At 47.4% G+C, this 17,401-nt stretch overlaps 2 protein-coding genes across 2 annotated transcripts in view; one reads left to right on the top strand and one right to left on the bottom strand.

Moving 5' to 3' along the window:
* Positions 1 to 17,401, bottom strand: part of GTF3C4 (general transcription factor IIIC subunit 4) — a 121,858-nt gene that overhangs the window by 25,816 nt on the left and 78,641 nt on the right. The gene's annotated exons all lie outside the window — the stretch shown is intronic.
* Positions 1 to 17,401, top strand: part of AK8 (adenylate kinase 8) — a 93,220-nt gene that overhangs the window by 55,458 nt on the left and 20,361 nt on the right. The window contains exon 11 of the mRNA XM_069747587.1: positions 4,231 to 4,372. Coding sequence (XP_069603688.1) covers positions 4,231 to 4,372 — 142 coding nt within the window. The remainder of the gene's footprint in view (positions 1 to 4,230; positions 4,373 to 17,401) is intronic.

The following is a 17,401-nucleotide window of genomic DNA, read 5'->3' as shown; positions in this document are numbered from 1 at the left end:
TAAGTGCCCCATCCAAGGTCCTGCGCCCGCAGCATGCCCTGTTCCACTTCCCTGATTTTAGCAGCCCTTTTGACCTTGCAGGTTCGCACTGTGAAGTTTTTCCCCCCAGATGTGTTTGATAGTTGTTGTTGTGGGGGGGGGAGCAGAAGGATGAGAAAGAAGAAAGCGTCTGTAGCCAGTGATGGGGGGCTCAGTGGGGACCCTCTCGTGCTCCATACTGCGGGAGTATGAGCTGCAAACAGCACTCGGCTGTGTAAATAATTTACCAGTTGATTAATAGACACACAGGGGTATAATTAGCAGAAGGAGAGACAGCAGCTCCAGTAACGGCTACAGCGCTTGGGGGAACAAGAGACTTTAAAAAAAAAAAACTTATTTTCCTATTTTTTTTTTTTATTTGGAAACTTTCTAGGGCGCCGGGCGTTTGAAGATGAGTTGGGAAGAGCTCGGTTGCTTCTCAGCTTTTGAAGTGGAAATAGGACACTTTCTATGTGTTGAGTTTAATTTTTACTAGATTTCAGAGCCCTGCAGTGCAAATCCCTTTATATATAACTGTGTGTGTGTGTATGTGTATATATATATATATATTTTATCGAGGAAAGGAAAGCGTGGAGAACAGCTCCTGTTACTTCTCATCTTCCACCTTTTATATAACCCCAAATGCATGGGGAAGACCTACCTTTTATGTATTCAGACGCTGACTGTGCAGCTAAGGAAAGGGTTAGTCTGGAGTAATTCTAGTCCCTATAAAGGACCGCAGTAGAATAGCATGAGGGTCAATATGAAAGCAAAAAAAAGTGCTTCTGCAACCCAAGTATTAGAAGTCATAGCACTGCATGGACAGAGGGGCCCCTGTCAGATGCAACCTCCACTCCCGCTGTACCAGTGGTCTCCACCAAAAGCTACAAATCCCAGGATACGAGGGTGGAGCTGGAGAACGCTGCTGTATAGCTGTTATAACATTCAAACAATGACCACTGGGGATCCGGCTACCTAGACCAGCACTGATCCTGACCTAGACCCGCACTGATCCTGACCTAGACCCGCACCGATCCTAACCTAGACCACCACCGATCCTGACCTAGACCAGCACCGATCCTGACCTAGACCACCACCGATCCTGACCTAGACCAGCACTGATCCTGACCTAGACCGCCACCGACCCTGACCTAGACCACCACCAATCCTGACCTAGACCACCACCAATCCTGACCTAGACCACCACCAATCCTGAGAATGGGACAACTAAAGTCTCCCATGTGAATGGAGTGGTGCTGAACATGGTTCATTATCACATGCTCACTACCGCTCCATTTACAGAAGAGACTCTGGCCCACTGGGAAAGGTGTGGATCTCAGCAGCCGGACCCCCACAGCAACCATACATTTATCATCTTTACTTTGGATAGGGACAATTCCTTTAATGTTGCTGTCCTCTAAAATGGCAGAGAGGCTCTTGGACAAGACCTCCACATCTTTTAAAATGCTGTCCTCTTATATGGCAGAGGGGTCCCTTCAGACACAATGTCCTGGCCGGGGGAACGTGTCCACTTCTGCACCCCCTATAGTTATGCTACTTATGGAGGACGACGCTGGCAGCTCCTAGACCCCACAAACCACTGCTGTCCTCTTATATGGCAGAGGGGCCCCTTCAGACACAATGTCTTGGCCGGGGGAACATGTCCACTTCTGAGCCCCCTATAGTGATGCCACTTATGGAGGCCGACGCTGGCAGCTCCTAGACCCCACAAACCACTGCTGTCCTCTTGTATGGCAGAGGGGCCCCTTCAGACACAATGTCCTGGACGGGGTAAAGTGTCCACTTCTGCGCCCGCTGTAGTTATGCCACTTAGGTAGTAGTGCAGCCTCTGTATACCCTACCAATATATCAGTCAGCAGAGGAGCAGCTTACACATCCCATCTTGTCCTTTTATAACTGCGGAGGGGTCTTTAGGCCCCCCATCTCCAGCTCTTGACTTCAACTGTAATTGGCCAATCTCCTATCCAAGTATCTTGTTGCAGCCACTGTTGGTCTGTGGATGGAAAAAATCCATACATTTAGGCTGCCATCACACTAGCAGTATTTGGTCAGTATTTTACATCAGTATGAGGTGATAAATGCAGAAGTGGTGCATATGTTTCTATTATACTTTTCCTCTATTTGTTCCACTCCTGGTTTTGGCTACTAATACTGATGTAAAATACTGACCAAATACTGCTAGTATGACGGCAGCCTTATAGCGGAATATCACCCGCATTCTCCTCCAGTAGCTAAACTCATAGATTATACACATAAATCACTATTTATTCATGTCAATTAAATAGCAAAGACTAAATCAGAAAGAAAAAATCCCCAATCAAAGATAACATAACCAGTAGTCAGGCTGTCCATAAATCAGAATGTAAACTGTGGCGCTGCAGACATTTTGGTGCCATATGTTCCCCTTCCCTGCAATTACAGCCGCACTTGAATTGTCTATTGCATTGTTGACCCCTCCAGATGCCAGAGGCTGCAGTTCACCAGAGCAAACTGCAGATGGCAGCACACAATAAACATTGGGTGCTGGCGGGCACCCAGTGCGGTATGGGCGTCTGAAGAGATAGACACCAGGGATCATTGCAGGGTGATGAGTGCACCCAGAGAGGAGGAGAGGACTGTGCCCCAAATCCCTGCCTGTGTACCCCCAACTACACAGGACTGTGTAAATGGAGAGTGTATCACACTGGAGAAGCTTAGGTACACGGCTCCGCAGATGGTATCACACAGGTTGGGATTAGATACACAGCTCAGCAGACAGTATCACAGAATTGGATTAGATGCACGGCTCAGCAGACAGTATCACACAGGATAGGATTAGATACTGTACATGGCTCAGTAGACAGCATCACACAGGATATGATTAGATACACGACTCAGCAGACAGTATCACACAGGACAGGATTAGATACACGGCTCAGCAGACAGTATCACACAGGATAGGATTAGATACACGGCTCAGCAGACAGTATCACACAGGATAGGATTAGATACACAGCTCAGCAGACAGTATCACACAGGACAGGATTAGATACACGGCTCAGCAGACAGTATCACACAGGATAGGATTAGATACACGGCTCAGCAGACAGTATCACACAGGATAGGATTAGATACACAGCTCAGCAGACAGTATCACAGAATTGGATTAGATGCACGGCTCAGCAGACAGTATCACACAGGATAGGATTAGATACTGTACATGGCTCAGCAGACAGTATCACACAGGATATGATTAGATACACGACTCAGCAGACAGTATCACACAGGACAGGATTAGATACACGGCTCAGCAGACAGTATCACACAGGATAGGATTAGATACACGGCTCAGCAGACAGTATCACACAGGATAGGATTAGATACACAGCTCAGCAGACAGTATCACACAGGATAGGATTAGATACACAGCTCAGCAGACAGTATCACACAGGATATGATTAGATACACGACTCAGCAGACAGTATCACACAGGACAGGATTAGATACACGGCTCAGCAGACAGTATCACACAGGATAGGATTAGATACACGGCTCAGCAGACAGTATCAAAGGATATGATTAGATACACAGCTCAGCAGACAGCACCACACAGGATTGAATGGTTGGGACATTGTAGATACGTTGCTGTTGTTGGATTATACTTGAATAATGACGTGCTCTCTCTGTCTTTTTTTTTCCATTTCTTTCTCTATCTCTATCCCTTTCTCTCTGTCGTTCTCTTCCTTTCTCTGTCTCTCTCGCTCCCTTTCTCTGTTTTTTTCTTTGTCTTTCTGTCTTTCTTTCTCTCTCCGTTTCTCTCTCTCTCTCCCTTTCGCTGTTTTTTTTCTCTTTTTCTTTATCTGTCTCTCTCCCTTCCTTTTTGTCTTTCTCTATCTTTCTCTCTCCCTTTATCTGTCCCTCTCCCTTTCTCTGTTTTTTCTCTCTCTTCCTTTCTCTGTCTCTCTCCATTCCTCTATTTGTCTTTCTCTCATCCTTTCTCTGTCTCTCTCCTTTTCTCTCTGTCTTTCTCTCTTCCTTGTTCTGTCTCTCCCTTTCTCTGTCTCTCACTGTCTTTCTCTGTCTCTCTTTTTCCCTGTGTTCTCTCTTCCTTTCTCTGTCGCTCTCCCTTTCTCCTTTTCTCTGTCTTTTCCTTTCTCTGCCTTTCTCTCTCCCTTTCTCCGTCTCTCACTCTCTCTTTTTGTCCCTCTGTAGTGCCGGACAGCCTTGTGCTGCGGATATTGAGTGACCGGCTCAGCAGACTGGACTGTGCCACCCGCGGCTGGGTGCTACACGGGTTCCCCAGAGATGCAGAGCAGGCTGCCCTGCTGACCGATGCCGGCTATATACCCAACAGGTAACAGCCCTGACATATACAGTAGTGACCAGGACCCTGAGCGGAGCCGGACTCATCCTCAGCAGCCAATCTGATCACAGCGGGATAGTTACCGCTAACACCTGATTGGCTGCTGTGCATTTCCGGACTAATTTCTTTAGGTTTGTTAGAATTTGTCGCCACCTCTGCTTGCTGTCACTGGACTGGAACAGTTAGTCCTTTCATGTAGAGGCTGGAGTCTTGTACGGGCCTAATGCCTCTCAGGGTTTGTTACGGGGCATTCCTCGGTAACGAGCGCTCTCGCCCGGCCGCTCTCCTGACTTGCCGCCTGTCTCTTCCAGTCTTGTAAAGCATCATTTTAATACTGGTTGTGAATCTCATCCTCGTCTCACTTCAGGAACAATCTCGCTCCACATTTCAACTCAATTTTGCGAGCGCTCAGATGTTTTATGTATACATTGCCTTCACCCGTAGTCAGTATTCACAGGATCGCGCTCTAGACCGGAGGTAAAGAAGAGCTCACCCCGCCGGCGTTCAGCAGCGAGCGCGCCCTTACCGGAGGCCTTCCGGCATCCCATATGCTAGCTCCTCATTTGCATATTTCAATTAGGAAGGAGGGACCAGCATTAGCATACAACAATGATGCACCAGGTACAGAGTCCACTCCTCATTATTGTCACATTTTGCATAGTTTTGCTTTCCTGTAAGCCGGTGGGCACTCATGGCATTCAGAGAGTGCAGAGCGCCTCTCACTTCATAGCTGCTCCGTTCTGTTATTTTTAATATCCCAATCCCATCATGGTGTTATAGGGTCAATTGCATTTGGACATTTATGCCAAAAAAACAAAAATGTAGTCTGATGGCAACCAGGGAGTGGACTACATGCAGCTTATTGCGACCCCCAACCTTCTGGCCATAGACTTGTATTCTCCATGCCAGAGAGGAGGCGCTGGGGAGCAAGCACAAGTAAGTACAGACCCCTACATATTGGCAGGATAGGGGTCTCCTGACCCTTGTGTGGCAACTCATTAAGGAGCTCATGAGGAGTGTGAGTGTGGAGAAGGGGACCCCAATTCTCCTAACAGGTGGAGCACGTATCAGACCTCCATGGCAGATATATATGTATTTCCCTATTTATTGTGGCCCCTGGGATCAGTTCAGTCTCACAGTGTGAGAAGGTGCAGGCACTTCATACATGAGGCTCTAGCTCTGCATGCAGTTGGGTGGTGGGCACCCACTAGACCCCCAGGGTAGTGCGGGGAGCTGATGACGGTACCTTGCACTGGGTGCATGGCTGCCCTGCAGGTTGACTAGAAAGTGGCCCTTTTTACACAGGCTCAGCAGGCAGTGGAGGGCACAAGGAAGCAGTGCTATCCCATTAGGTGTCCAGGAGCGATATACCAATCGGCACCTGACCAGCCGTGGTCTCGACATACTGGGAGCGTTTACAGGGGATGTCTGGACATACTCTCTCGCCAAGCCAGGCATCAGAAACACTAGCCGTAGCTGCACCCTGGGCGTTCCAGTGGCCCTCAGTTTCCTATGGGAGTTGTGTACAGGCCTATAAACAGTAGGCCCTGCTGGTAACTGGCACTTCCAGCGGCGACATTTCTACCGCCCTGTATGCAGCTGCCTTTCTCCATTCTTATAACTATACATGGACTTCCACTTTAAGGCCTATGGCTAGGAAGGCGGCATGCTTAGTAACAAACCCTCAGCTCTGACATATAAAGCAAGCAAAGATCTTGAAAACAATGAGGAATTGAAACACAAAGTGTATTCAAAAGTTGCAGATCTTGTAAATAAAGTTGAGCAAAAAGATTCGTAGAACTATGAGCCAATGGCCACGGGACTAGAGCCCAGCAAACGTCCTCCTAGCTGCTGGCATCGCCGGCCCCTCTTCTGATTAGTAGGCCATGCGTCATGACATTGAAGGGCCTACTAATCAGAAGAGGCATTGGCGATGACGGCTAGTAGGTTTGCTGGGCTCTGGACTGGTGGCCATGGCCTAATGATACGGCCTCTGGGCTGGGGTCATACAAATAGTTTTGCTCAACTTTACTTATAATGAGGCAAATGCAGCAGAAAAAATCCGCAGAAAATTGGATGCAGATTTGATGCCAATTTTGCTCCGGTTTCTGCTCCGAAATCCATTCCAGGTCCTGAAGATGTGAACAGACCCCATATGCCTGCACTGCAGATGCAAATCTCCCAGGCGTGATGTCACACAACTGACCCTGGTTTAGAGGGGATTACAGCGGTTTTGTGTTTTCAGGGGGCAGAGGAGATGAGAACAGATGTCGGCAGCCGCTCTGTATTTGGGGCTGGGGCATCTGCTCGCTGCACCTTCAGAGTCTGGAGAGTGCGGTGTTGACTCTGCTGCCTCCGCGACCAGACGCAGGAATTGTTCCCGGGCGGATTAAGCACAATAAACAGCTGATTAATAAAGACTTGAACCACAGAACGGAGCTGAAATCTGCAGCCAAATCCTGCGCCTGCGAGAGGTTAATAACACCATTACTGGCAGCTCAGTCCCGCCGGCGTGCAGAGCGCGGTGTAAGCCTTCTCTTACTCCCCGTTAATTGAGCTAATAAAACCTCGCTGACCCGTCCGTGCCGCCATTATCTGCCAGTTTACCCAGATCGGACTGGAATATTTATCTTACGATATGGATTCCACCCGTGTGCCGCGCAGCCTCACGCCGCCATTAATGAGCCGTAATTGGATTCACAGACGGCAGGTAATGAACAATCGTGCTGGTTATGGAGCCGACCCGCGGACGCCGACTGATTAGTATTTTTGGTTTTTACGCATATTTTAGTATCTTAATTACAATAGGAGCATCTGACCTGACCCTGTAGGAATGCAGCATGGAGTGGGAGGGGAAGACGTAAATGAACCCCATTTCTTACATTTAATTGCTCCACTCCCATATCAAACGGCCCCCCAAAAAATAAGAGCGGTATGAAATGGGGGCTATTTGCGGTAATAAAGAGTTTAAAAGAACCCTAACCTGCAATGCTTTTCTCCATTACTATGCAGTGAATTTCGGGCTATTGCTCCCTGTGTTTTGGCATAGGAGAATAAGCAGAAATCTTCCCCCCACTTACTGATTTCCTGCAGAGCTGACACTTGTCACTGAGCTGCAGTGTAAAGCAGGGAGCATGGACAGAACAGCGGGCTGCGATTCCTACTATCTCAGGGTTTAGCCTCTCAGTGTCCTGACCTGTTTAGCTCTAACCTTTGCATATTAGCGGCCATAACATTTATTTTTTTACATGGTGGGAGAAATTGCATTTTTTTTCCAGACTGCATATAAATTACTGTGCTTCAGTTTTTTTTTTTGCTTTTTTTTGCAGCACAAATATAGAGAAAAAAGCTATTTCCATCTCTATGATACAGGCCGCTGTTGGGGCCACACTTACATCGCTCTCAGGTCCTTTCCTGGTCACCAAGATGACTACACAGGGGTCCCCCAATCAAAAGGTGGACGTCCCCTTTAATCCTGCCATGGTTACTCTGGAATGCAGCGATCAGGGGGTTCGACAGCCGGGATTGGGGGTTGGTCTAAATCTGGGGTGTTAGATTGGCACCCGCACCAACGTGGCCCTGCACACCATCGCAGAGGTTCAGGCCGCCATATGCATTAGGTGGTTCGGCTGGCTACTATCTCGGCCACTTCTCTCATAATCAGGAGCGTTTTGTCGGCCCACCGCCCCTGGGTTCTCTGTAAGAAAGCCGCAGAGTGACATCTCTGGGAGAACAATGCAATCAGCAGTCTGATATCTGTCAATCACTTATCCAGGGCCCCCATGCACATTAGACCATTGCCCAAACCCGTTGGTGTGTACTGTACGGCGCCATCCCCTGTGCTGTGACATCAGACCCCTTAATGACTGCCGTCAGTATCCTAAAACCTTGCTGAATTCAAGGTCAATATTCAATTGGAACTGATTGCACAGCCGGCCCAATTATCAGCCACATGTGGCCCCCATACCCATAAAATGGCGCACTGGTGGTGTATCTGCGTTCCCGAGATCACGTACAATCAGTGTGATTTCCCGTCTGTAGGACCAGACTCATCCCCTGGCTCCAGCAGAGCCGCCTCCATAAAGGCCAAGACATTAAACCGCGCTGATAGGGAAAGCGCCCTCCGCGGCGTAGCCGGCTGCCGCAATCTCTGAGAAGTAAAAAGCTCCAACTTGTCAGAAAATGAAGCCGGTGGCCGGACGTTTTCCATTCGAGCCGAGCGCTCTCCTCTGACCCTGTAGCATTTCCATCAGCCGCGGAGGCGCTACCTGCGCTTTGAAGCCCTCACGCTCGAGAGCGTCTGCTGAATTACATTTGGAAGAGACAACAGAGGGTCAGCGCCGCCTCCGCGAGGGTTAAAACTTAGTTTATGAAAGTCTGTTACTCGGTTTGCAGTCGTTCTCACCGGAGACCAGAAGCAATTACTTTTGAAGCAAGTCCATGGAAGATGATGGCTACCTTTGAACCGCGCGTCCTTATGTGGGCTGCCGCCCATGTTTGTACAGACGCTGCCTCCGAGACCAGGCTTACGAGCTGTCAGTTTACATCCATACAGCGGCACCCACCCCCCACCCTGCATAAACTTTATTGATTTTTGGAGTTAGTTGCTTCTAGGAAGGGAAGGGGTTAATCAGAAAATCAATAACGCATTAGGGAAGCAGAGAGCGGCTGCCAGGCCCCGATCCCGAATGTGGGCCCCTGAACCGCCCGGGAATATGTCCGACACCCTGATACCGGGGTCCGTCTGCATCACCTGCCACTATATGGTGGCCCAGAGCCATCCACAGCCCCAAACATCGTGTCTCCGTGATCCCACGGTGTGCAGCATTATACAGGTGCTGTGTGTGCGCACTATTTCATTATATGAGCACCGCATGGCACTATAACATTATACAGACATGCTACTGCATTATATAGCACTACTGCATCACAAGGGGATTGTATAACACTATAACATTCGAGCACTGTATGGCACTATTACACTATATGGGCACCGCATGGCACTGTAACATTATACAGACATGCTACTGCATTATAGCAGAGTTGTTAGACACGAAATCCATGCATTGACCAAAAATAAATACCATTTCTTATGCATAATAGCAACAATATCTCAGGGCATGTATGACAGGACATAAGCTGGGAAAACTGCCAACATACATATGAAAAAACTCCAAAAAAAGCTGCAGTCAAACGAAGTCCCATAAAAAGTCAAAGTTTATTAAATATCCAAATCAATAAAATATAACAAGTGAACAGACCAATGGAAAACAGAGGGAGAATGAAGCACTATATGGCGGTACTAGAGTAACCAAAGGACTCGTACACCCAACACTGTAGCACTAATCACATGTTGTGTAATAAAGGGACCCCTGGCCATAAATCAATAATACTGGGATCAGTGACCCCATATAAAGCAATGGTAGCCTATGTCCATATACATCCTAGGGTCAAAAACGCCCTGTATAACCAATATTAATGCCACCTACAGCATAGCCAAGGACCCCAGAAGTATATACTAATTACCTGCTAGTGGCACAGTGTGAGGTCCCGAGTCCACCCCGACGCGCGTTTCGGAGCGCTACGCTCCTTCCTCAGGGGGCATGAAGACCTGCTGAACCATGTCGCTCTATATAGCGCCGAACCGGAAGTACCTGAGGGGCTATGCCTGCCGCACGCCGAGCACCGGATCCACCGCGCCAGGCGCTCACATCGCCAGCCGAGGCAAGAAACACGTGGGGCCCCACGTGATCCTCCATCGGGTAGCTATGGAGACGTGGCACCCGGAAGAACGCGGGCGGCGCGCAGGCGCGGTACAGCCGCGGCCATGTTGGAAAAGGGAATATAGAAGGGCAACAACGCAGCGGCCATAAGGGAACGGAAAATACATAGGGATAACAGTAATGCACACCGATATGGCCACATAATCTAAACAAAAAGAGGGTAAGCACACTATAAAACGCGGTACAAGTACAGATAAAGCCTAAGACATAAATCACATAAGATTAAATACCCCAACACCCGTAACAAAACCCAACCGTAAAACAGACATATAATCTACTGCTAGACTGGACTACAAATGGATATAGTCCATATACACATAGTAGGAACACACTGTGCCTCTTTATGGATTGGGATGCTGGACTATCATTAACGGTGTTCCTACTATGTGTATATGAACTATATCCATTTGTAGTCCAGTCTAGCAGATTGCCTTGTGCAGGCATGTACTACGGAGGACAGAGAATGAACTTCAATCCAATATTGTAGCCAGCATGCAGCCAGCGGGTAAGGAAAGGGTGAATCAAACACCCAAAAACCCCGCCCCTATGGCTGAAAATTGTTCCCTCCAAATTCAGGTGACAGAGTCCCTTTAAATGGGCACTTTGTGGTACTGTTACATCATACGAACACTGTGATACTATTACACTATATAGTTACGGTGTTGTATTATTATGTGAGCACTGTGTTTTACTATTATATTACAGTAGATCATAAAAATTAGTACACCCCTCATATCCTTGTAAATATTATATTTTTTCCTTAGGACAACACTGAAGATATGACACTTTGATACAATGTAAAGTAGTCAGTGTACAGCTTGTATAACAGTGTAACTTTGTTGTGCCCTCTAATTCAACACAAAGCCATTATTGTCTAAACCACTGGCAACACAAATGAGTACATCCCTAAGTGATCATGGCCAAATTGTTCCCAAAGTCTCACTATTTTATGTGGCCACCGTTATTTTCATGCACTGACTTGGGCATGGAGGTCACTAGAGCATCACAGGTTGCCACTGGAATCATCTTCCACTCCTCCATGGAGCTGGAGGATGCTAGAGACATTGCGTCCATCCATCTTCCGTTTGAGGATGGCCCACAGATGTTCAATAGGGTTTAGGTCTGGAAACATGGTTGGCCAGTCCAACACCATTACCCTCAGTTTCTTTAGCAAGGCAGTGGTCGTCTTGGAGGTGTGTTTGGGGTTGTTATGTTGGAATACTGCCCTTACGATCCAGTTTTCAAAGGGAGGGGATCATTCTCTGCTTCAGTATGTCACAGTACATGTTGGCATTCATGGTTCCCTCAATGAATTATAGCTCCACAGAGCCAGCACCACTCTTGCAGCCCCAAACTATGACACTTTCACCACAATGCTTGACTGTAGGCAGGACACACTTGTCTTTGTGCTCCTCACCTGGTTGCCGCCACACACGCTTGACACTATCTGAACCAATCTTGGTCTCATCAGACCACAGGACATAGTTCCAGTAATCCATGTCCTTAGTCTGCTTCTCTTCAGCAAACTGAGGGCTTTCTTGTGCATTATCCTTAGAAGAGGCTTCCTCCTCGGACAACAGCCATGCAGACCAATTTGATGCAGTGTGCGACGTATGGTCTCAGCACTGACAGGTGGACCTTCCCACCACTGTCACCTGTGCAGCAATGCTGGCAACACTCATACTACATCTATTTTAAAAAGACAACCTCTAGATACAGTATGACGCAGAGAAGGTGCACTCAACCTTTTTGGTCGACCATGGCGAGGCCAGTTCTGAAGGGGAACCTGTCTTGTTAAACCTCTGTATGGTCTTGGCCACCGTGCTGCAGCTCAGCGTCAGGGTGTTGGCAATCTTCTTATAGCCTCGGCCATCTTTATGTAAAGGAACAATTCTTTTTTTTTTTTACAAATCCCCAGAGCGTTCCTTGCCATGAGGAACCATGTTGAACTTCCAGTGACCAGTATGAGAATGTATGAGAGCGAGAACACCAAATTTACCACACTTGCTCTCCATTCACACCTGGGACCTTGTAACACTAATGAGTCACAGTCACCGAGGAGGAAAAATGGCTAATTGGGTACTCACTTTTGTTGCCAGCGGTTTAGACATTAATGGCTGTGTGTAGAGTTATTTAACCCCTTCCCGACCCATGACGCCTATGTGGCGTCATGGAAAGATCGCGTCCCTGCAGATCGGGTGAAAGGGTTAACTCCAATTTCACCCGATCTGCAGGGACAGGGGGAGTGGTAGTTTAGCCCAGGGGGGGTGGCTACGATTGCTCTGATTGGCTGTTGAAAGTGAAACTGCCAATCAGAGCGATTTGTAATATTTCACCTATTATAACTGGTGAAATATTACAATCCAGCCATGGCCGATGCTGCAATATCATCGGCCATGGCTGGAAACACTAATGTGCCCCCACCCCACCCCACCGATCGCCCCCCCAAGCCACCGATCTGTCCGGTACACTGCTCCGGCTCCCCTCCGTCCTGTGCTCCGCTCCCCCCCGTGCTCTTGTCCGCTCCCCCGTGCTCCAATCACCCCCCTGCACTCCGATCCACCCCACCCCCCCGTGCTCCGTTCCACCCCCCCGTGCTCCGTTCCACCACCCCCGTGCTCCGTTCCACCCCTCCCGCGCTCCGATCCACCCCCCCCGTGCTCCCCCCCACTCCATCATACTTACTGATCCTGCCGGGGTCCGTCTTCTCCCTGGGCGCCGCCATCTTCCAAAATGGCGGGCGCATGCGCAGTGCGCCCGCCGAATCTATCTCAGTGATCAAAATAAAAGAAATAATAAATAACCCCCCCCTTTGTCACCCCCATAGGTAGGGACAATAAAAAAATAAAGAATTTTTTTTTTTCCCACTAATGTTAGAATAGGGTTAGGGGTAGGGTTAGGGTTAGGGCTAAGGTTAGGGGTAGGGTTAGGGCTAGGGTTTCGGTATGTGCACACGTATTCTGGTCCTCTGCGGATTTTTCCGCTGCGGATTTGATAAATCCGCAGTGCTAAACCGCTGCGGATTTATGGCGGATTTACCGCGTTTTTTCTGCGCATTTCACTGCGGTTTTACAACTGCGATTTTCTATTTGAGCAGTTGTAAAACCGCTGCGGAATCCGCACAAAGAAGTGACATGCTGCGGAATGTAAACCGCTGCGTTTCCGTGCAGTTTTTCCGCAGCATGTGTACAGCGATTTTTGTTTCCCATAGGTTTACATTGAACTGTAAACTCATGGGAAACTGCTGTGGATCCGCAGCGTGTGCACATACCTTTAGAATTAGGCTATGTGCACACGGTGCGGATTTGGCTGCGGATCCGCAGCGGATTGGCCGCTGCGGATTCGCAGCAGTGTTCCATCAGGTTTACAGTACCATGTAAACCTATGGAAAACCAAATCCGCTGTGCCCATGGTGCGGAAAATACCGCGCGGAAACGCTGCGTTGTATTTTCCGCAGCATGTCAATTCTTTGTGCGGATTCCGCGTTTTACACCTGTTCCTCAATAGGAATCCGCAGGTGAAATCTGCACAAAAAACACTGGAAATCCGCGGAAAATCCGCAGGTAAAACGCAGTGCCTTTTACCCGCGGATTTTTCAAAAATGATGCTGAAAAATCTCACACGAATCCGCAACGTGGGCACATAGCCTTAGGGTTAGGGTTGGAATTAGGGTTGTGATTAGGGTTATGGCTACAGTTGGGATTAGGGTTCGGGGTGTGTTGGGGTTAGTGTTGGAGGTAGAATTGAGGGGTTTCCACTGTTTAGGCACATCAGGGGTCTCCAAACGCAACATGGCGCCACCATTGATTCCAGCCAATCTTGTATTCAAAAAGTCAAATGGTGCTCCCTCACTTCCGAGCCCCGACGTGCGCCCAAACTGGTTTACCCCCACATATGGGGTACCAGCATACTCAGGATAAACTGCGCAACAATTACTGGGGTCCAATTTCTCCTGTTACCCTTGTGAAAATAAAAAAATGCTTGCTAAAACATCATTTGAGGAAAGAAAAATGATTTTTTATTTTCACGGCTCTGCGTTGTAAACGTCTGTGAAGCACTTGGGGGTTCAAAGTGCTCACCACATATCTAGATAAGTTCCTTGGGGGGTCTAGTTTCTAAAATGGGGTCACTTGTGGGGGGTTTCTACTGTTTAGGCACACCAGGGGCTCTGCAAACGCAACGTGACGCCCGCAGACCATTCCATCAAAGTCTGCATTTCAAAAGTCACTACTTCCCTTCTGAGCCCCGACGTGTGCCCAAACAGTGGTTTACCTCCACACATGGGGTATCAGCGTACTCCGGAGAAACTGGACAACAACTTTTGGGGTCCAATTTCTCCTGTAACCCTTGGGAAAATAAAAAATTCTGGGCTAAATAATTATTTTTGAGGAAAGAAAACGTATTTATTATTTTCACGGCTCTGCATTATAAACTTCTATGAAGCACTTGGGGGTTCAAAGTGCTCACCACACATCTAGATAAGTTCCTTGGGGGGTCTAGTTTCTGAAATGGGGTCACTTGTGGGGGGTTTCTACTGTTTAGGCACACAGGGGCTCTCCAAACGTGACATGGTGTCCGCTAATGATTGGAGCTAATTTTCCATTTAAAAAGCCAAATGGCGTGCCTTCCCTTCCGAGCCCTGCCGTGCGCCCAAACAGTGGTTTACCCCCACATATGGGGTATCAGCGTACTCAGGACAAACTGGACAACAACATTTGGGGTCCAATTTCTCCTATTACCCTTGGCAAAATAGGAAATTCCAGGCTAAAAAATCATTTTTGAGGAAAGAAAAATTATTTTTTATTTTCATGGCTCTGCGTTATAAACTTCTGTGAAGCACCTGGGGGTTTAAAGTGTTCAATATGCATCTAGATAAGTTCCTTGGGGGGTCTAGTTTCCAAAATGGGGTCACTTGTGGGGGAGTTCCAATGTTTAGGCACACAGGGGCTCTCCAAACGCGACATGGTGTCCGCTAACAATTGGAGCTAATTTTCCATTCAAAAAGTCAAATGGCGCTCCTTCCCTTCCGAGCCTTACCATGTGCCCAAACAGTGGTTTACCCCCACATGTGAGGTATTGGTGTACTCAGGAGAAATTGCCCAACAAATTTTAGGATCCATTTTATCCTGTTGCCCATGTGAAAATGAAAAAATTGAGGCTAAAAGAATTTTTTTGTGAAAAAAAGTACTTTTTCATTTTTACGCATCAATTTGTGAAGCACCTGGGGGTTTAAAGTGCTCACTATGCATCTAGATAAGTTCCTTGGGGTGTCTAGTTTCCAAAATGGGGTCAATTGTGGGGGAGATCCAATTTTTAGGCACACGGGGGCTCTCCAAACGTGACATGGTGTCCGCTAAAGAGTGGAGCCAATTTTTCATTCAAAAAGTCAAATGGCGCTCCTTCCCTTCCAAGCCCTGCCGTGCGCCCAAACAGTGGTTTACCCCCACATATGAGGTATCAGCGTACTCAGGACAAATTGGACAACAACTTTCGTGGTTCAGTTTCTCCTTTTACCATTGGGAAAATAAAAAAATTGTTGCTAAAAGATAATTTTTGTGACTAAAAAGTTAAATGTTCATTTTTTCCTTCCATGTTGCTTCTGCTGCTGTGAAGCACCTGAAGGGTTAATAAACTTCTTGAATGTGGTTTTGAGTACCTTGAGGGGTGCAGTTTTTAGAATGGTTTCACTTTTGGGTATTTTCAGCCATATAGACCCCTCAAACTGACTTCAAATGTGAGGTAGTCCCTAAAAAAAATGGTTTTGTAAATTTTGTTGTAAAAATGAGAAATCGCTGGTCAAATTTTAACCCTTATAACTTCCTAGCAAAAAAAAATTTTGTTTCCAAAATTGTGCTGATGTAAAGTATACATGTGGGAAATGTTATTTATTAACTATTTTGTGTCACATAACTCTCTGGTTTAACAGAATAAAAATTCAAAATGTGAAAATTGCGAAATTTTCTAAATTTTCGCCAAATTTCTGTTTTTATCACAAATAAACTCAGAATTTATTGACCTAAATTTACCACTAACATGAAGCCCAATATGTCGCGAAAAAACAATCTCAGAACCGCTAGGATCCGTTGAAGCGTTCCTGAGTTATTACCTCATAAAGGGACACTGGTCAGAATTGCAAAAAACGGCAAGGTCTTTAAGGTCAAAATAGGCTGGGTCATGAAGGGGTTAAAGGTCACACCAAATGTACACTGTTACACAGGCTGTGCACTGACTACTTTACATTGTGTCAAATTGTCATATCTTCAGTGTTGTCCAATGAAAAGATATAATAAAATGTACAAAAATGTGAGCTGTGTTCTCAATTTTGTGACATATTGTAAATGGGCACTGTGGGGTACTATTACACTATACAGACACTGTGTAGTACTAGAACACCTGTGTCAGCGTCCCTGCAGAGACGCTGAGATACTCACCACCACGACTGCTCTCCTGCTTCCGCTGCGGACCCTGTGCATCAGGGTCGGTGCATGTCTCACAGTTGCTCTGGCAGTACGATTAGGGCATGTTTTTTAAAGAGACAGTGCACACTCCTATTGTGCCCTCAGCCTATAGCTGGGAAGCACTGTACTTAAGGCACCTCCACCTGTTGGGAGGTGCCTGAGCAACAGTTGTAATTAGTCTGACTGCTAGCTTGTTATCAGGTCCCTGTACCAGTCCAGTTAAATCTATACCAGTTTTGCTTTCCAAAATCCGTCTTGTCTGAGACCATTGCGAAACCGCTCCGGTGGTACCTCAATCAGTACTTGCGCTTACCATCAGTATCCAGTCCAACCTTGGTCTCAGAGTTTGGGTCTGCTGTCCTGAATTTTGGGATCAGCATGTCGTGTTATCACAGCAGGTATTGCGTTGTTCGCCTAGTTATGCCCCTACATGCTCTCCCAAGGCCATAGCGTAGTTGTTCCACAAACCATCTGCGTTAAGTTTACTCAGGCATTGGAACCCGCTGATCCCAAGACTTCTCACCTCCTGGAGTTATTCCAAGAGCTGTCTCGGGAACAAGATGAGCAGGACAACATCCTGTCCTATCTGCGGACAGCAAATACTCATCTGAAAGCCTTGTCGTCAACTGCCTCATCCATCCCGTTCCAAATCACTGCAGCTGATACAGTGACCACCTTGCCTGCAGTTTATGCAACGGGACATGCTCCTCTTCTGTCTGCTCAGCCATGTTTCCACGGGATTCCAAGCAGTGCCTGGGGTTTATTAATCAGTACACCCT

This window comes from Ranitomeya imitator, chromosome 2 (assembly GCF_032444005.1).
Source record: "Ranitomeya imitator isolate aRanImi1 chromosome 2, aRanImi1.pri, whole genome shotgun sequence".
NCBI lineage: Eukaryota > Metazoa > Chordata > Amphibia > Anura > Dendrobatidae > Ranitomeya > Ranitomeya imitator.
The sequence above is the reverse complement of the archived record's forward strand: the minus strand, read 5'-3'. Positions and strand labels throughout refer to the sequence as shown.